The following is a 21,485-nucleotide window of genomic DNA, read 5'->3' as shown; positions in this document are numbered from 1 at the left end:
ATAACGACAAGATAATTAAACATATATTAAGAGCGGTAGAACCGTAAAGTAATGCAAATAAGTCAAATTATATAGAATAATAATTGGCTAATATAAAAACAAAGTCTTAAATATCAGGCCCGAATTACAAAAGATTAGAGTCTAATGTTATCAGCCATTTAATAATTCAAACATCTTATAGTTCAAGTATTGTCCATAAATATCCTACGTCCTCAAGCTCAAAGATGGTTTACCTAAATAGATATTCTAAAATGTCAATACTAGCGGGTTCGTAGATTAATAAAACATTCTTTGTATCATGTCGTCGTCAATATCACTATGGATGGAAATGGTATATATCATTAGACACATAAGTATGACACTCAATTCGTTCATTGTTACACATTCAACTTAACCAGAACCAATCAAACACGAACAATCAAACAATGGATATTTTGACGTCCATCTAAAATATACTACTGTCATGAGCCGTATGCAAATGTTGGGCTTTATGAGCCCGAATGCCTTTAGCCCCGTAGCATAGCTATATGGTTGGTGCCCTGTCCATATAGTTAACCAGGCGTCCGAAAAAGTCATGCATTAGTGACATACAAAAGACATCTAAGTAGCTTCTTTTATCTATAATTCTAAAATATATTATAAAAATAATAGCCACATGTTGAAAGTTACATGGGGAAAAATGTATAAAATACACTTAATGATTATATCCCACTATCAGTCCTTTATCTTTTAAAATATAATTATTAACCTTTTACATCAATTACTAATACCACTAGCGGGATGAGTTATTTTGAGAACCACTAAAAAAAAGAACGCGAGAACCAATCTTAGCCCTTCATTAATTAAGATCAGGAAGGGCATGATTGTCATTATGAAAAACTTGTCCAGTTCTCTCTCTTTCTCTCTCCTCTTATTAAATCAAAAATATCTAATTCATTAAAAAACTTTTTATCTCACAAACCATACATCGTTAGACGGAAAAAAAAAAGCATGGGTAGTCTTGAAATTTCGTCACTTTTCATTAAAGATGCAATTTGATGTACTTTTGAAGAGTTTTAAAATTTTGTTTTTTTTTTTATCACGTTCATCATACACATGTATAGGACAAGTGGAAACCACTAAAACGTTCATCCTACACATGTGTAGGACAAGTGAAAGCCACAAAACGGTTCATCCTATAAATGTGTAGCACAGGTGGAAACCACTAAAAGGTTCATTTAGTATTTTGTCCTCTTTCATTAGAGTGGTCATCAAAAATACTTTTAACGACTTTATAATTCAGAGGGCGGATGGATACGGTACGGGTGGTAGCCCTTAGTCGAACGAGCATTGCCTGTTCAGTGTAAATTTACCCTCGGGCTTCAAACCCTAAACCCTAGAGTGGGATGTAGTAGGGGGGACAGATGTATACAGTACGCTTTAGGGTTTAGGGTTTGAAGTTGTAGGGTTAGCCCTACAACTTCAAACCCGAAACTCTAAATCTTAATTGCTCGTCCGAAGGGAAAACTATATTCTAAAAACCCAGGAAAATCTAAACCCTAAAAACCTAAAAAGAATGAGGGTTCCTACTCTAGGGTTTAGGATTTGAAGCTGTTTAATCAGATAATCGCATTGTGGCTCAACCGAAGGTGTGAGTGTGGTTGTTGGTGTTTATGGCGATTCCCTTACGGTCAGAGGGTCCGAGAGGCCGCTTTACGCCGGTTATCTTTTTGTTTAAGTTGATTTGGTCGAGTTTAGGGTTTTGTTTAGGGTTTATTCGATCCGAAGGTCGGATAAACTATGAGTAAGGGTTTATGTATGTAATTCGTATGATGTGTATGATGATGTGCCGTATGTAATTCGTATGATGTGTATGATGATGTGCCGTGAGCCTTCCTCCTCTATTTATATAGAGGGTGGATAACTTGGAGAGGAGGGTAAGAAAATTAGGGTAAATCTCTTTCTTCTTTGTAAATATCTTGTTTCTTTCTTGAGGAGATTTGTGGTAATCTTGTTACCGAGCCGTATCCGAGAATATCGGAGCTTTGATATATGTTAAATAGGAAAATTATAGGAAAGATCTTTATCCGATCTTTCTTGTATATCTCCTCGGAGCTGGGTACTTGTTACCTTTGGAGCTCCGGGGTAATCATGTTGAACGGAGGTTGAGCTCCGTTTATGGGTGTTAGTGGCTTTACCTGTACGAAGGTGGCTTCGTATTCTGCTTCTGCTTCGGGTACGGAGCTAGAGCTCCGTATGGATATATCATCAGAAGCTAAACCCTAGAGCGGGATGTAGTAAGAGGACAGATGTATACGGTACGCTTTAGGGTTTAGGGTTTTAAGTTGTACGGCTAGCCCTACAACTTCAAACCCTAAAGCTTAATTGCTAATCCGAAAGGAAAACTACATTGTAAAATCCCTGGAAAATCTAAAACCTAAATGATAAACCCTAAAAATCTAAAAAGGATGAGGGTTCCCACTCTAGGTTTAGGGTTTGAAGCCCGAGGGTTAGCCTATCGGCTATCGGCTAACCCTCGACCTTCAAACCCTAAACCCTAGAGCGGGATGTAGTAAGGGGACGGATGTATATGGTATGCTTTAGGGTTTAGGGTTTTAAGTCGTACGGTTAGCTAATCCGAGAGGAAAACTACATTCTAAAATCCCTAGAAAATCTAAACCCTAAATGCTAAACCCCAAAAACCTAAAAAGCATAAGGGTTCCCACTCTAGGGTTTAGGGTTTGAAGCCCGAGGGTTAGCCTCCATCGACCTTCAAACCCTAAATCCTAGAGTGGGATGTAGTAGAGGGACGGATGTATACGGTACGCTTTAGGGTTTAGGGTTTGAAGTTGTAGAATTAGCCGTTAGGAAACCACTAAAAGGTTTGAAGTTGTAGGGTTTAGTGTTTGAAGTTGTAGGAAACCACTAAAAGGTTCATCCTATATATGTGTAAGACAAATGGAAACCATTAAAAGGTTCGTCCTATACATGTGTAGGACAAATGGAAACAATTAAAATGTTCATTCTACACATGTGTTAGGCAAAAGTACCCCTCTAGTGTTGAGAGGTTTTTATTTTTTATTTTTAATTTGGTCCATCCATTTTATTTGATTTAAGGGTGTAGAGGAGTTCTTGATTTTTTTTTTTTGAAAAAAGTTCTCAAATAACTCCTCCTCTACCACTCGATGTCGCGTCTGCCACTAATAGTCGTCCCCCACCACCACACCGTCGCCGCCATGAACACTACTACATTACGTGGGTAACATGCTAGTAATAACTCATTCTTATATCCTTGTAACAAGATACAAATTTTCATGGATATTAATGAGTACCCCTCCGGTTCCATTATGCTGCATTCTTGAGTTTTTTTTTTTTTATATATAAGAAACGAAAGGAAAAGATAAGGAATTTTACCTTCTTGCATTATTGAGTTTTTCTCACAAATGAAAAAGAAAGTGCAGGGAAGGAAAACTTAGGGTTTTTCCATCCCAAAACTTTCTACCATTTTTGGCTTGATTTGGGTGGAAAAGAAAGTACAGGTGGTGGAAGGCGGGTTTCAGGTGGTGGTTGCGTGGAAGGAGTGGTTCCAGGTGGTGGAAAGCGGGTTTCAAGTAGTAGTAGGTGGTGGAAGGCGGGTTTCAGGTGGTAGTTGCATGGAAGGGGTGGTTGCAGGTGGTAGTTGCAGATGGAAGGGATGGTTGCAGTTAGTGATTGCGTGGTGGACATAATGGTTAAAGTTATGATTTATTTTATTTTTTTAGTTCTCTTTCAAACTTAAAAATATGTTTTTTTTAATATAATATTCTTTCTTTGCTCCTATATCCAATCTTCTTTTTTTTTTCTCTTAATAAAAACTCTAGAGTAAAACCTTTAAGTGATCTTCTCTTGAAACAATTAGTAGTCATGTAGGCCTTATCTATTACGCTATCTCTAAATTAACGCATACCCAACGATGAATCCAACTTCCAATTCATTTTAACATAATCCGATCTTTAACAAAAAGGAAAGACAGATGGCAAAAACATACTACTCCTCGTAGGGTCAAAAACCAGCCACCACACAAAACCTCCATTGGTAAAACCGGAAACAAAACAACCCCGAAAACAATGTATCTAAACTTGACACCACCACCCACCGGAGGAACCACAACAGCTTTATCAACACAAACACTACACCCTCCTAAATTCACGCACCCTAATCCTCCCCTTTTCTCCAACCGTCGTCCCAAATTCTTATCCACGTCATCATCTAATCATAATAATCTACTGAAAAGTGTCATTGTGAATGCTGACGTCACCAATAAATCAAAAGCCTCCACTGGTTTTCAGGATTCTAATGATGAGCAGCAGCGAATATCTGTTGTTAGTCAAGAAAATGTCCCTCTCGAAGGTGTTATTCAGTTTGAAAAACCCGATACTACTTCTCGCTTTAGAAAATGGGGGTATGTTTCATATTATTATTTTCATTCGTATTATATATACATTTGTAGTGTGGAAGTCTTTGTTATGAATCGATGTATAAAAGTGAAACCCCGAACGTTGTAGGATTATAGCTTAGTAGCTACTTTTTGTAGATATAGTACTCCATAGATTTACAAGAACAAAATTGCGGCTGAGATAGATATCGACTTAGCTTAGTAGCTACTTCTTGTAGATATAGTACACCATAAATTTACAATAACAAAATTGCGGCAAGATATGCAGGAGGTATGACATAGATAGTCTTATCTTGTCCAAGGGTTAGTAGGGAGACTATGTTTTTCGGATTACTATTAATAAGTGAGAAAGTTTGGTAATTTTATAGTTTCTTTGAAATAGGGCTATAGTTTGGTTGTCTAATCACGGGGATAAATATTTGTTTATGTTATCAGACTTAGACCGGTTTTGTTGTATGCATTAACTCTCAGATATTGGCATATTGTTATTATATGTATGTGGTTGTACTTTTGTTGACATGGCCTCAGTTTAAGTTGCTGCAATTGCAAAAATACTATCAGATACGTAATTAGCAATATTAGAAAGTGGCATAGTTGGATGCATTTCCAAACACTTAACCGTTTTTATTTAAGTCACTACAGTAGAAAAGAGGTTGCAGAAACTACATGTAATCAAATTAGCCCCATTCAAGTGTTATGTATAATTCACGGGTCAGGGTATTACCACATTATCGAGTTATAACTATCAAACGAAACTTCCTATCTAAGTAGTCAACTAGTCATCTATTCTATGACACTATCTCCATAAAGATGCAATCAATTTTATTTTTAGACGAATTTGTGTACTTGAAACATGTTGGCATCAGTTGGTATAATTTGAATTAGTTACATTAATAGTTAAATATGAACATTGGCTATATAAATGAGTTATATGCCTTTTTTTTCTTTTTTTCTTTACTTTGTTTTTGCTGTTAATTCAGTCACGTGGCTTTACTTTCCGGTGGAGATGTATTGGCAATACTTATGTTCTCAGCAATAGGAAGGTTTAGTCATGGATTCTCTGTTTTTGATGTGGAAACCCTTCGAACTGCTGACCCCTTTATTGCTGGTATGGCTATCTTTTCATGTTCAAGTTCATATACTATAGCTATGACTATTACATTGTAATTTGGTGATAAAACAAGTGTAGACTGTTATCAGGGTGGGTTTTAAGTGCTTATTTCCTTGGTGGTTATGGAGATGATGGACGGGGTGTGAATGGTAAGACCAACGCCATTACTGCTGCTGTTAAATCCTGGGCATTGGGCATACCTGTAAGTTATCTGCTTATCCGTTATTTTACTGGTATACACTTTTTTGGTAGTATTGTACTAAGTTATTTTGGTAAGATTTTTTGATGATTAGTGCTTAGATGTGTTTCTCTATTCACTTTTTTATGTTTAATCGTTTATTTGCTTTGACTAGACCAGCTTGTAAGTAAAAATAAACTGCAGTTAGAGCAATCAAACGAAACCACTTATGAGTTACCCTTGTGACATGTAATACAATACCTTGGTTATGGTATCATGTGGAGGAATTCAGTGATTGGATATGTATGGTGGTGTTTAGATGTTCATTTTGCTGGTATAAATTTTGACTTGGTTGATTAAAGACTTTACAGGTAATCGGAAAATTTTACCGGGCTAGAAGCCTTTTACGCAAAAAGAAAGGGAAAGTTTTACAATTATCAGCATTTTTAGTTTTCTTGTGGCATCCTTGTTTTTGCTTCTCCCAATGTGGTTGTTGTCTTCCTAAATTATCAGTCATAGTTATATCAGTATACAATTTTTTTCTAGTTAAAAGCCTATTTCTTTAATTATTTGTAACCTCTTTCATTCTGGTAAAAGTGCTCTTTAATCCAGAATGGTTATTAAAGAGCCATTACCTTTCCTTGGAGAGAATCTATGTATCATGAGGAAATGATCCCAGCATGGATCCCGCGAAATGAACTATTTACACTACCAGTGAGTATAAGCGATTTAAAAGATGACAACATTGTGATGTATCTAGTTCATCAGGTCACTGTCCAAGCAGTGTAGCAAGAAAGTATTGTCCGACTATGAATGATAATTCAAATTATGCATAAGTGCCTCTGTTAAATGGGGAAACGGGTTCTTGTCAAGTTATTGTGATAAATTCCGTAAACAATGATCACTTCATACGTTGTAGCCCTCAATAAAATATGAAATTAACCATGTGTTACGCGAAGTAGTTTCTCCAAAGTAAGGCTTGCTGACTTCACTCCACACATGTGGTTCAAACTCTTCTTATCATCTTTGTTCATCTCACCATCATATTACAATCTGGTTTACAAATGAATGATCGAGTAGCTAGTTATGCTACCATGTTTGTGTTCATTTGTCAGCCTAAACTTGTTTAAAAAACTATGGCTTAGCATTGAGCCTTGACTTATTGTAATAATTATGGCTTAGTTAATAAGCAATAAGTTACGTCATATCTATGTAAGGGCTCTTGCAGATTATCGAGGATGCCTAAACAAACATTGGATATTATACGTTGTGTCTAGGTTTTGGTAAAGACAACTGATCTTGTGAAAATCATTTATGTTGTTAGTAGTTGGTTATTTTTGGTAAGTAAGCTTATACATGAACCTAAATTGGGATGAGAGTAGTGTCTAGTGTCTGGCTTCTTGGGATTCGTGGCAAAGGTGGATGTCATTCGTAGGCTTTGGGTGACATCCTCAAGTGAGGCTGCTTAAGCAACCAGGCACAAACCTTTATAGGCGATGTGTTCTGGTTGTAAAGCATGATATCGCTGCCTATGCCAATCATCAAAGATGCCTAAACAAACATTGTGGATCATACTTTGTTTCTAGATTTTGGCTGTGAAAACTGATCTTGTGAAAAACCAATCGTTTCTTTTGTAAATAGTTAATTATTGTTTAGTAAGCTTGTGTATAAATTGGGATGAGAGTAATGTCTAGTCTCTGGCTTCCTGAGATTTATGGCAATGGTGAGTGTAGGAGATTATCATCAGGCCTTGTGATATGCTCAAGCAAGGCTGCATAAGCAACCATGCCTGCGTAGTCAATATCGGTCTTGGTCAATATCAGTCAATATCGACAATGGTGGATATTATTTTTCGCTAGTTTAGGGGTTGAGAATCGAGTAATCGACACTTTCTCATGAAAACAGGTTAGGTTGAAGCCCTACACATCTCTAACTGTTATTACACGTTGCCTCCCCAATGAGGCAATGAGTTTAACAATACCCCTCTCAAAAAAGACAGCGTATCCTGTAATGTAGACTAAATTGGGTTTGCTTTCCAGCCTGAACGCACCTTTTCATATTTTCTACCGTTAAGATGTCGTTAGCCCATCATTTCCCTTGAATCTAGAAAACAGTAATATTTTCCCAAATAGTTTTTTCTGTCTCCTTAATGTTATAATCAATCCATGGATCTAGTTTTTTGGGACTATAGCCTAAATGTCATAAGGGATTGAGGTGTTGGGCCCTACACTAAGCCCTAACTGTTATAAGATGTTGCATCACCAAGTAGTTTAACAATAACTCTTTTAAAGAAGACAGCTTATCCTCCAATGTAGACTCAAATGGGTTTTCTCTCCAAGCTAGACACACCTTTTCTTATATTCTCAGTCAAGATGTTGTTAGTCCATTATTGATTTATTTCCCTCTTGTAAACTCTTCTCACCAAATGAGTTCATAACCACGTCCCTTCATTTGTTTGAAACTGTTTACTTGTTTAGCACATACAGACATACTGAAGTGTCTCTCTCATTATAGACCTCTTTGTGCACGATATAAGGCCTAATTTGAGTTGTAGGCAGGGTGACGGGATCGGAATTGAATCTTGTTTATTATATATCCATTTTCTGTCTGGTTTTTATGTGATGAATTTTCTACCATAACCAATCTTCTATTTAAATTTTTTTGTTGTGCTTATAAGTCTATTAGACCCCACTATATTCACAATTTATTGTACTTCAGTTGGGAATATTTATAAGGGCCACAAGTATGGGTCACATTCCTCCGACCAGATTTATTGCGGTTACAATGGGTAGCACTGCTCTGCTGCTTATAGGATGGAGAGCACTGATATCTAACATTCTAGCTGATGATAAGAGCAAGAAGAACGACATGTACAAGCGTGGCAGTCCTTTTGAGCTGTTTGAGGTAGATATTTACTTTTGGTGTTTGTTATACATCCAGATAACAACTTTTCTTATCGCAACTTGAATATATTTGCAGATCTCATTATTTATATTTTGAATAATCAGAAAATTATAAGTCGTAACCATCAGGAATTTTAACCAAATCTTCCATACTGAAATCACTTAAATCGTGTATCCAAAAAGCTCGTTGCTATTGTGGTCGTGTTTGTGCATATATATTTTATATGGAATTTGAAGGTGTACATATTTTTTGTGGATGTCGTTTCAATAAAAATGTAGTCACGAATATCAGGTAATCACATTGCTTAGACCTACAAAAGGAAATACTTGATTCGATTTGATTTTAACTGTGTTTTTTTATTGCATTTGGTAAATTAAGTATAAAAGTTCATATTGTGTGAATGTCTGATGTTTTATGTTACTACGAGCTTTGGAAAAAGTAATTTATACCGCTGGATAGTTAGTTTTTTTTTTTCTTTTTTTTGCTGGTACAAAACTGATTATTCTTATATATTAGGCTGGTCATGTGACTACGAAGTTGAACTTGTCATGTTATCAGTCTCAAAAAGTTCATCCAATCTGCCCTGTTGTCCATAGATTTTATCTATTATCTTTGTCCTGATATTAGTAATAATATTTATACATGTAGAAGGATTTCTATTGACGAACATCATGTTTATTTTTTCAGTTGCTCACATCATTGGTACGAAGATGGTGAGATATGCTCCTCAGTCTACTGTAATTGTTCTTGTACCAAACCTATCGATACATATTCATGTTGTAAGTATTGAGAAATACAAAAGCAACAATGCTCCATATTGCTTCGAATTATTTATTTATTTATTTATTTATTTATTGTTCTCTGCTCAACTAATATCTTCAGTTTTAGTGTCTTAAATGGAAGTTGACAAGGCTAAGACCCATCTGATACAAGCAGGGTATATGGGCGTTAGTTTTGAGTCCATATTGTTGCACATCTTTTGTTACAATTGTTCAAGTCATCATATTCCTCTCAAGGCATTTAAGCTTCAAACTATCAACATTGTCTTCGGCATCTTCGGTACGAGTAATGTATGGGGTCTTTGCCGATAGGTTTATATACAACTAGAGTTGTCAACTTGGCGCTTGCAAGATCTTGTGGTTGATCTGAATAGCGTTTAGACTTTAGTCGTATTCATTTCCTACTTCCCTGTAAAGACCGGGATTTAACTAAGGACATTTTAAGGCCTGCGAGGCCCAGTGGATCCTAATTGGATTCGGCCTTTTCTTTCTATGTTATGATTAAAATTTTATTGTCTTCTGTTTAACTCGTCCTTGAATGCTTTCAACTTAAAGTTTTCTTTATACTAGAGTTAATAAACTCCAATATGCTAGTTTCAACAACTCTCGTTCTTTACATTTCTTCCTAGCTGCTTGGCTTGTAGTAGGAATCTGGTTCACTCCTCAAGGTATTAGCACTATAGCTTTCAACCTAAATAGTTTCAATTTCAACCAATCACTAGTTGATAGTCAATGCCATGTAATTAACACTTAGGGCTAATATAATTAACTATGCTAACCTTAGTATGGAAGTTATGCATGACGTAATGCTCACAATCATTTTTTTATTTATATAAATTATGGTTTTAGGTAAAATAAAACAGGTATTATAGTAAGACAAATGAGGTAATGCTCACAATCATTTTTTTATTTATATACATTATGGTTTTAGGTAAAATAAAACAAATATTAAAGTAAAACAAATAAAACAATATGTTTCTCTTTATTAAAAATCACCGTGCATCATAAAAGTCATCGTGAATTAATTGTTTTGTGAATCTTCGTGATCAATTTAGCCATGATCTAAGGGTCAAGATCTTGCCTTATTTGTTTTACTTTTAATACTTGTTTTACAATACCTAATCCCTATATATCATTATTATGAACAACCTTTATATGTAACTAAAATGGGAAGAGATTCCCTCAAGTTAACTTTAACATAACTAGTCATGTTAGAGTAATTGTAACGCCCGTTAAAAATTAGTTATATATATAAACATACATAATACTCAAATAAAAATAACTTTATATGTAATCATGGATTAACACAACCCGAACTTATATATTTAAAAACTACATAAAACATTTCAAAAAAATTTGCACGAACCGTAAATTTATGGTGTAGGACCGTAAATTTATGGTCCAAAATTTGTACTGGCCGTAAATTTATGGTCTCGGATCGTAAATTTATGGTCTAACATTTATACTGATCGTAAAAACTTGGGCGTAAAATGCGTCTAGGATTTTTTTCTCCCTGACCTGAAGGTTTGCAAAATTTCTTTGGCCGTAAAATTATGGTCCAGGACCATAAATTTACGGTCCTATATATTTACACTGACCGTAAATTTATGGTCTCAGCCGTAAATTTATGGTCCGACCCGCAAAACTTAATTTTAGTCGAAACTCACAAATAAACGATTTTCGACACTCGAAACTCATTTTCAAAACACCAAAACGTGTAGATGTTCACTATACATCCTAAATAGCATAAAAAACTTACCAAACTCAAGATTTACTTAGCGATGACCCAAACGGGCCATGCGTGTTTATATCGCAATAAAAACAATGTTATTAACCATTATCAAACCAAACGACCTTGAATGCAAACCAAATTTTGCAGAAACTTCTAACATAACATAAGAGACATAATGAACCCATTATACTTAAAACCTTCACACAAAATAGACAAATGGACCAAATGCCTTTTAAACATATCCAACCCATTTGGTTACGAGTACACAACGACAATGAAGTTAACCTATCTAACTTCACCGAAAATATTCATTTTTCCAAGACCATAACATGAACTTGACAATAACTAAATTTAACATATTATGACCATATGACTCGTTTAAAACAAAAAGGGCGTTACTAAGAGCGCATGACTACCGGGATAACTAACATAAATATCATAATAAACCAACATAATCGACTACCTTCACCAAAATTCTTCGAGGTCTTAATCACCTATTCAAGCCTTGTCTTTTCCACGATCACCAAATCCGCATATAAAATGGGCAACAACTAAAACGTAAGCTTTCGCTTAGTGAGTACAATATACAATCGACGCCTTAAACATAATATCATTCAAATAACATAAATCACATATAAGGATCCTTATACGATGACAAGCCCATGAATCGTCATCCATGACTTGCCACCCACATTCCAAGCAAAAGAGTCAAAGACTTAGCGGCTCACCATAGCATCAAACAACGAGCAAAAGAGTCCAAGACTCCACAGCTCACATCAATTGCATATAGTACTCACCTTGGCCACAATTCCGATAATTTCACAAGACAAATAAGTTCCTCAATGACAAGCTTTCCTACGTTGCACCTATCATTCATCAAGTCATAGCCTCATAAGACCAACTATAATCACTTCACAAAAGTCCTAACTCAACCCATATCATCAATCCATTTTTGTGTTTGGCTCAAATCACATTTTCATCAATTTCAACTAAAGTCATGGCATGTCTTTATTCATGCAAATTAAGCATATCATTCCATTAGTCATTTTCACTATTTCAATAAGAATACAAATCATGAGCCAAACAAAAAGTGTAGTTACTATGGGATGAACTAACTAGAAATTCCATCATCTAATTATTTTAATAATAATATCTCAATAACCATCCACCCAAAATATCTAGGGTTTCACTTATGAAATCAATCCAACCCAAAATCCCCAAATTATAAAATGGGAAGAACCCTAATTCTTAAATATAATATACATAGAATCATACCTTAGAAATGGAGAAAGATTAGATACATGCACTCTCATACCAAAGACCCATCATCTATCTTGCCAACTAGTGAATAAAATTGATATTGTTATCTCAAATCTAATTAGATGAATCTTAGATTTTCTTTTGTTTGATTTGGTTAAGAAATTGAATGACGGAAGGAATGAAAAGAGAAGAGAAAAAAATAAGGTAGATGGAGAAAGATGATTAATCAAGGGGTTCACCTCCTTTAGCCACGTATGTTTTAAAATAAAAGGGTATTATACCCGCTAGCCACTAAGGTTCCTACTAATATAATCCCGTACCTCTAATTAAATATTGGGAAACTATTTTAATGTCAAAACTACAAAAAAAGTTAATTTTGTTTACCTTTTTAATATGTGGGATGTTATAGTAATTTTGGCCCTTGGATGAAAATCAAGGGCCAAGATTCAAAGATGATCTTTAAATTTTGACCCTTCATTTTCATTTAAGAGTTAAGATCAACTTGCTCAGAGTTCTATCGCGAATAAAACCTTGTGATTTCCAGATCGATTTGAGACAAAACGATATAGAAATTGAAGAGAGAAGATATGACCAATTTTTGTTGATTTTCTTTTTTTTTTTCTTTTTTTAATTAATAAAAAATGTGAAATGAAAAATCGATTAAACACTCAAATTGAACTTGAAATTCATTAATATAACAAGAATCCACCTTTAAAATCAATTTAGTAATAGAAAATCACAGCAGAATTTATATTTGAATAGTAACACCATGTAGCGTCGCCGCAACCACTCCGACATCCGGCCGCCAGTAGGTCACCGCGAGCCACCACATTCCTCCAATAGCAGTATTTCTTTGTTATTATTGGTTTCTAACAAAACCCATCAAAACCCAACTCCCTTTTGCTCGTATTGCTTGCTATCCTTTTGAGACGATTGTTGATGAAAAAGAAATCCCAAATTCAAAGGTAGCCACCTGCTCGTTTTTTCGTTGATATATAAGGTTGTGATGATTTTTATTTTTTTTGGAAAGTCCGAAATGGCGTGTATCTCAGTGAGGATGTTAATGAAATGTGTGGTGCCATATATTGTTTTCTTGAGTTGTAAAGTAGACCAGATAGAGAGACAAATAGATATACATCTAAATATGTATGTGAATCTGTACATATATATGTATAAATATATGTATAAATGATGAAGATGATGGTGATTGACTTAGAGAATGAGAAAAGTATTTATTTACATGATTTTCATTTTTCATCCCTCAGTGTAACATGAAATGACGGATATGCCCTCACGTGTTTGGCACGAGCGCTCGTTAACGACCATTTTTTAATGCCGTGTGGCCAAAGGACGTCAATTGCAAAAATCTGTCAACTTTAAGGTCAAAATTGTAATTTTTTCACTTTAGAGATGAAAAGTGAAAAACGTGCCAACTTTAGGAACGAAAAGTGTAATTTACTCAAAACTTTAACAATGACTATGAAAAATTACACTTTATGTAATATTATGCAATACGTGATATGGATAAAACCTTGTACCTTTATTGTGTATAAAAGGTATATATACTAGTTGGTTCCTGCGTGCCTTTGAGTGGGAATAGGTATGAACTAAAAACATTTGTACTAATAATTAAATTGATACATTATTTTGTAGTTTTAACACACAAAATAGAAAAAAGAATGTTATAAAAGGCCAGGGATGCACGCCCTATTTTAGACATATTTGGGGTGATCAATTGTCTTTTAATTTCCACTTATGGTATGCCTGAGTGAGTTTTTCTACTCCAGATTTTTTGATGATAGGGTTTTCTCATCGAAAAGTTTTAATTTAAGGATCAATTCGGCAAATATCTTCTCTATCGCGGAGCCGATTAAAACAATCTATGCTAGACCACGCGATATTCAAGAATACTTCACGTTTATAATATAAAGGTTTGAAAGTATAAAAGAAAAACAAAAGTTTTGCACAAATTAAAAACCACAAAAATGGTGGTTCAAACTTAAAGAGCCAAAAGTTTACTATCGTTAATATTGTCCTTAAATGTATATACAACATAATAATAATAATAATAATAATAATAATAATAACAACAACAACAACAACAACAACAACAACAACAACAACAACAACAACAACAATAATAATAATAATAATAATAATGCTTTAAAGTATAAAGCGGTTTAAGCAACACAATGTTCAATATACTTGACAACAACCCTATTTAAGGAATTGTTCAAGATTTATAAATAATACCTTAAATGCTCTCAACCAGTGGCGGATGTAAGATTTTCGTATATAGGGGGCATGATGACAAATGTGGTAACATGAATGCGATAAGTTATGGGCAGGTTTGGCTATGAGATTTTTGATGTCCAAAACGAAATTTTGTTAACGAACAAAACACTTACAAATATAGAGGTTTACAATCATGTTAAGCTAGATGAGCCATTCTCACGTTGATTTCCCATTATATAGGTATTTTTTAAATCAACACTACTTGAACTCCATAATATTATCTTACATGAACTCATTAAATGAATACTCATATTATATTTCTGAAATATAGTTAAGGACCTTAACTTAAGGTTGTAACTAGAATATATATATTTTTTTAACGGCAGAAAGAATATTTATATTTATCAAATATAGATACTCGTTTATTATTATTTTTTTAACAAAATGATATAAATAGATTGTGTAACTCAGTTTTATGAATTTTTGTTATTCGAAAAGAGGACATAGACTAGTAAATTATAGTTATATATTTACAATTGAATTTAGGGCAGTGAATAAATGTATTAAAAAGTTAAGGAGTTAAACTTATAACTCTAGATAAGTATAAAGGTTTTAATGAAAATGTAAAGAATGGTGGTCAAAGATTTTTTTTCATCATCATCATCTCCGTTGTTTTCTCCAAAACATAAAATAGAGCTTCAATCAAGAACTTACTATATCTTCTTTTTGTTAAACAATAGCTTAGTTAGCAAATGATAATCTATTGACTTACGTATCTTATCAATTTTGATTAAAGAAACGAGGGCATGCCAACTTTCATGGCGGGGGCATTTTGGAAAATTATTGAACTTCCATGGTTATTAAGACATAATTTGTATGTATATTATTTATTAGCATAGGATTTATAGGGGGCATTACCCCCCGGTACTAAACACTTTCATTCGTCCCTGCTCTCAATCATATTTGTATTAACAAAGTCCACATCATTATGGACTTTACTTCTAAATAGATAATTCGCAAATGCTAAACAATTTGCTTGAAGCAAAGAGTTAACTTGTGCATTTACTCTAGTTGTGTTCGAACCGAATAAATATTTCACAAGTTTTTGCATTTATTATAACATATATCTGTAACTACAAATGGTGGAATTAAATTGATTTTCATATATTGTCGGGATATTTACTTTTGTATTATTCTGATTTCGCAACAAGGTTTTTGTTTTATTTTTATCTTAGTTTTACTTAGAAGATTGATCATTATTGTCTCATCAAAACCTATTTATTTCACATCAGTTTCAGTGAGCTTACTTCACATAGTTATTGATATAGAGACATTTATGGGATTCTATATATTGGAACTAACAAATGATATCAGAGAAAAACTGAATTTGATAGCCTTAGATCTGTTGCGATGGAAACCCCCATAAAGGATTAAAATACAACACATCCCTTTCACTCCTTTTAAGTTTAGCACCTTTATATATATATATATATATATCCTACTTTTCTAAATTTAAAATTTTAAATAGATTTAAATGGATCATGGGCTTAAGGAACTTATTGTATGGGCTTGATATTTTTGTTTTCATTGTTAGTTTAATCCAATTTTTTATTATATGAACTCCAAATTATATATCTTCTAAAAACCAATATGCTATTTACTACTATATATGTCTATGGTATAAGTTAGAACTACTTTTTCACTTGTACCTTTTTTGTTGCATGTTTTACAACTTTCTTATATAAACTTTTCTTTTACTATCAGTCTTTTTTCTCTTTGCTAATAAAAGGCTCCATCATTACTAATATATATTTACTGTTAATGTTAATTTGTCTTCTTGCTAGCAAAAGACTAAATAAATTCCGAGACAAGGAAGTTTCATTCTCTTTACTTTTTATCATATAAATTTACTAAAGTTTTGCTCTTTTATTTTTTGCCACATCACTTCGTCTATTATACTTTCCGCACGAAAGTTTTGTTTTATTTACCTAGCTTTTTGATGAGCATCCGTCCATTTTGTGATAAAAACTCCTAATGAAAGGCTCCATTTCTATGCTTAAATGAGTCAATATTCCAGAACTATCGGTACTTAATGAATCGTATTATTATGCAGGTTCACGGAAGATGCGAAAGAGGGTAAATGACATCAAGAGACTCAAGAAGGAAGCCTATGAAGTTACAAGACACAAGGAAGTGATTCGGGAGCTAAACGAAGAAGCGAAAGCTGCAGCAGGAGCCACCAGCGCCGCTGGCCATCAAGAACCAATGCCACTCCTCTATCACCAGCGCCGTTAGCCCATTCAAGCCCAGGACCAGCGCCGTTGGTAAGCCCACCTGCGCCGCTGGTCAGCCCAGTTCAGTAACCGACTTTCACCTCTATTTAAGCCGAATTAACCCTCAAAACCCTAAGAGAGAGCCGATTCAGCAGCCCTAGTCGCCCAACAACAACCCTAGATCGACTTTGCAGATTCCAAGGAGGTTTTGGAGCTTCTAACACCTTCCGATCTTCATTCTTGGTCTAGATCTTTTATCTTCTATTTACTTTTATTATGAAAAAATGTCTTTTATCTTTACAGACTTTGTTATTCCTTTAATAATGCTAGGCTAGTAGGCTGAATACTTGTTTGGATCGATGTGATCATGTAGACGTTTATTGTTTTACTGTGTTTGTTTAGATTCTGTTGGAATGTGTTTTACTATTTATCGTAGATCCATGTTTATTAGTAATTCATGTTGCTATTGGTTTTATATCTGAACATATTAGTTTAATTTTGATGTTTGTCTATGATCATAAACTAGGACTAATATGCTAGGACAGAAAACGACTAATCGGTTTATAACTAGAAGTAAAAAGTGATTCACTTATAACCGAGGGATCCAGAACCATAGTAACTAGGATGAATTGAACATGAAGCTTAACAATGTCAGACGCAATCCTTTGACTTGTAACCGAGCACTGTGTTAGGTCCAGTTTTGCTGAAAACTGGATCTCTCCAGTTGCATCTAGAGAGCATGAAGAATTGTCCGAAATATTTGAAGTCCAGTTGCAATGTACAGTTTATGCAACTGACGACTTCCTCCAGTTGAGATCTAAAGAACAACAATCTGAAGACATTCCAGTTGAAGTAATGGCAGCGAAGCCCAGTTGACTTTCTACCAGATTAATCAACTGGAGATCCTCTAGTGTAAATGCCTTTACAAAGCTTTACACTGATTACGAGGAGGACCTTTTACACTAAATCCTTTTACCCAGATAACAATCTTGTCTGTGGATAAAAGTGCAAAGATGTAGTGTGGTTGAATAAAGTAACCTTTTGTCTTAGTTTATTTAGCACACACACAAATAATTATTTACTAATACTTTTGTGTGCTGTCAACTATATTTGTACGTCGAAGCTGAGATCCCAATGCTCAACCTTCGACTATAAATAGAGGTCCTTGCCCAAGCATTTAAGCAACTTTGCAAACACATACATTCTGCAATATTGCTGGTGAACTTCTGCAATATTCTCTCAATAGCAAAAAGGAACATTTCACTACTCTAAGTGTTTCGATTGTTAAGAGAATTTCCAAGTATAAATCAATTGTATTTCATAGGTTGTTAGGATATTTACATTTGTGTATTATCTTGGTTCCGCAACAACCTTGTATTTTATTTAAACAATCATAAATAAAATACACTTGAAAAATACATATTGTCTCATCAATTTACTTACTTGTATCTTACTTTGTTGCATTGTATTTACTTATTCGACTTGTCACCTTAATAAGTATAACTCCAGTTAACCTGGTACACCGTTCACTCTAAATTGGTCACGTCCAGATTAAGTGAAAGTGTTGCAAAGTACACTCACCATTGACATTGAGGTGTCTTAAGCACTCATCTATTCGTAGTTGGGACTTACAAGTGGTATCAGAGCAGGCAGGTTGAATTGTATCAATTCTATAACCTAGGTCTGCTAAGATGTCTGCTGAAGGTGAGAATGGTTCTGGTCCCCAAAATGAAACTAGTCAGAATAATAATTTTACAACTCCTTTAAATACCAACCCTCTTCCTACACCTGGAGCCAGCCACATCCATGTACATTACTCTAACACTCCTGTGCCCAAATTCAATGGGAGCAGTGAGATTTTTGGTACATGGAAGGCCAGGATGCTTTTGCATTTTGGTGGGATAGAGAGGTATATATTGAAAATCCTCAAGGATGGACCATATATACCCATGTCCAGTGGTGTTAGTCCTCTTCTAGACCCAACTGGGAGAAGAGGTACCAGGGAAAAGTAAGAAGAACATTGGTCTGACGAGGATCGCAGACTGGTTGACCTTGATACCAGACTGAAAAACATGATCCTTGCTGCTGTCCCTGAGGAACTAATTCCAACACTTGTGTTGTTTCCCAGTGCTAAATCCATATGGGATGAATTAGTTCTCCAGTTTGCAGGAGGAAATGACACCATTGCCACCAGAAAGGTTGCATTAAACAAGAAGTATGAATCCTTCTTTGCTCTTCCCAATGAAAGTTTAACTGGTACTTACACCAGATTTACTAGCCTAATTAATCAACTTAGAGGCTTAGAAGTGGAGAAGGATAAGGATATTCTTTTTGAGAAGTTTTGTGATATCTTGCCATCCAAATGGGCACACATGGTTCTTATCTTAAGACAAGGTAAGACCTTGCACAACCATACTTTTGCTTCCCTCTATGGAGCCTTCAGATTCACTGAAGATAACAATGCTGCAAGGTTATTGGCTGAGAAAGATGCTTTAAACCATGCTCAGAGTTCCAAGGTCGCCAGCTTAACTGGGCAACCTTGTGCTGCTTTAATGTCTGCTGAGAATGTCCAACTACATTCTATGAAGGAGATGTTAAACAACTTACTGAACTCTGGCCTTACCACTAATCTCAGTGATGGTTGTGAGGAAACTGACGATGATGATCTGGTAGCCATGATTGCTAAAACCTTTAACAGGTTTAAGCATAAATCTAATCGATTTAATGGGTCCAATAATGCTTCCAGTTCCAACTCTCTGGATAAGGCCAATCTTACCTGCTATAAGTGTGGTAAGAAAGGTCATTTCATGAAGGAATGCAGATCTAGTCAGATGAACAACCAAACTGGTCCCTCTGTCCCAAACTTTGTCAAATCTGATGACTACAAGGCCAAATATAAGAAGCTTAAGGCCCAGATTGCCCTCATATCTCTTGAACAAGAAAAAGAGAAAGAAAAGAACAAGTGCATGATGGCTCAAACTGAAGGGAAATGGGAACTCTCTGATGACTCATCTGATGATGATGAAGAGATTAGAGATGTGTGTTTCATGGCATTAGAAAATCAACAACCAGTAGTAAAAGATGATGTTTCTGAAAGATGGGTGGACATCATTTTAAAGAAGGTAAGAGATTATGATGTAGAGTTGGATACATAACTGAAACTGGACATTGCTGAATCATTAAATGATGATTCATTATTTGTTGAAACAATGAGAACTGATTGTGAAAGATATCTTGAGACTGTTTTAACTGAGCTAAATAACATGAAAAATCAATTTAATGATTTACAAAGTGTCCAGTTGGCTCTCAAGGAATCAGATTTAAAAATTGAGGCATTGGAAAGAGATAACCAAAATTTAAAATATGATCTTGAAAAAGAACACATGGTTATCAAATCTTGGGTACAAGCATCTGGTAAAAATTATGATGCATTTTCTAAAACCATTGATGCTCAAGAAACTGCCTGGAAATCTGGTGATCTCCGGATGACAACTGTTTTACCTTCGATTCACCAGATGCCTAAATCAGTTAGAGTTGAGACTCCATATGACTCTTCTAACATTGCCAAATCTGAATCCGTTGAGACCACCCCTGTTGAGGTCAAAACTGGAGCCAAAAAGGCTAAAGCTCTAGTTAAAAAAGAAGCTGGTGATGTTCCTTTGCCTTAAAAGTCCAAAGAGCCCAAGACTCCGAAGACAAAAAATTCTGCTGAACCTAAGTCCGAGGTTCAGCAGCCTGATGAAAATAACTTTTTGCTAAAACTGGAGAGTCAACTCCAAAATTTATCAAGGCAAGTACAAAGTTATACTGCCAGAATCAAAAATTTGGAAGGAGCTTCGTCTTCTTTAGTTGCAAAACAAGTTGTTAAAACCCCTCCTTCAAAACAAAAACAAAAACAATCAGCTCAGAAAGGAGTAAAATCTAAAAAGAAAAAGGAGGTTGTTGTTCCCATCAAACCAATTGTTTTTACTCCTGAAACTGAAAATAATCCTCCAGTTTTAGCCTCCAGTTCCAACCCGAGTCAATCTGCTGAGACTTCTCAAGAGAAGTCTGGTGGACCCTCAAGAAAAGATGGGTTCACAAAAATAACTAATTATCTACTTGGGTGTGCAGGGCGATCGAAAAAAGAATATCTGGTATCTGGACAGCGCTGCTAGCTGGACTATGACCGGATGTAAGCCCCTGCTGGAAGAGTTCACTGTCCAAGATGGACCGGAAGTGACATTTGGTAATGATGGAATTGGAAAACTGAAGGATATGGTGTTATTGACAATGGACAAGTCCAGTTCACAAAGGTTGCATTTGTCAATGGTTTGAAATACAACCTGATAAGTATCAGTCAACTTTGTGATGATGGATATAAGGTATTGTTCGATATTGCTCAAGGTACCATATTTAACAAGGATTGGAAGGTGGTGATGATTGCACCAAGAAAAGGAAATGTGTACATTATGGACATGGAACCAGCTCCAAAAGAGCATTGTTTTTATGCCAAAGTTGATGAGGACATCAACTGGTTATGGCACAAAATGTTATCCCATCTTAATTTCAAAAATATCAATAAGTTGTCAAGAAAACAACTGGTGGATGGGATACCTT

At 35.0% G+C, this 21,485-nt stretch overlaps 1 protein-coding gene across 3 annotated transcripts; it reads left to right on the top strand.

Annotated features, from left to right (window-relative positions):
- The first annotated feature begins 3,939 nt into the window (after positions 1–3,939).
- LOC122587390 lies at positions 3,940–9,913 on the top strand. 3 transcript variants are annotated; one of them, XR_006322136.1, is made up of 6 exons: positions 3,940–4,420; positions 5,395–5,522; positions 5,615–5,727; positions 8,422–8,607; positions 9,295–9,386; positions 9,496–9,913. XR_006322136.1 is itself a non-coding variant. In XM_043759546.1 (5 exons), exons 1-5 carry the CDS (start codon positions 4,086–4,088, stop codon positions 9,322–9,324), a joined length of 792 nt encoding a protein of 263 aa, XP_043615481.1. In that variant the 5' UTR covers positions 3,940–4,085; the 3' UTR covers positions 9,325–9,476. The 3 variants fall into 3 exon arrangements, 1 of the variants encoding a protein (XP_043615481.1); XR_006322137.1 differs by having other exon boundaries at positions 9,490–9,913; XM_043759546.1 differs by lacking the exon at positions 9,496–9,913 and having other exon boundaries at positions 9,295–9,476.
- Positions 9,914–21,485: the final 11,572 nt, after the last annotated feature.

The sequence above is a fragment of the Erigeron canadensis genome, chromosome 2 (assembly GCF_010389155.1).
Source record: "Erigeron canadensis isolate Cc75 chromosome 2, C_canadensis_v1, whole genome shotgun sequence".
Classification (NCBI taxonomy): Eukaryota; Viridiplantae; Streptophyta; class Magnoliopsida; order Asterales; family Asteraceae; genus Erigeron; species Erigeron canadensis.
This window is presented reverse-complemented; position numbering and strand designations above follow the sequence as displayed.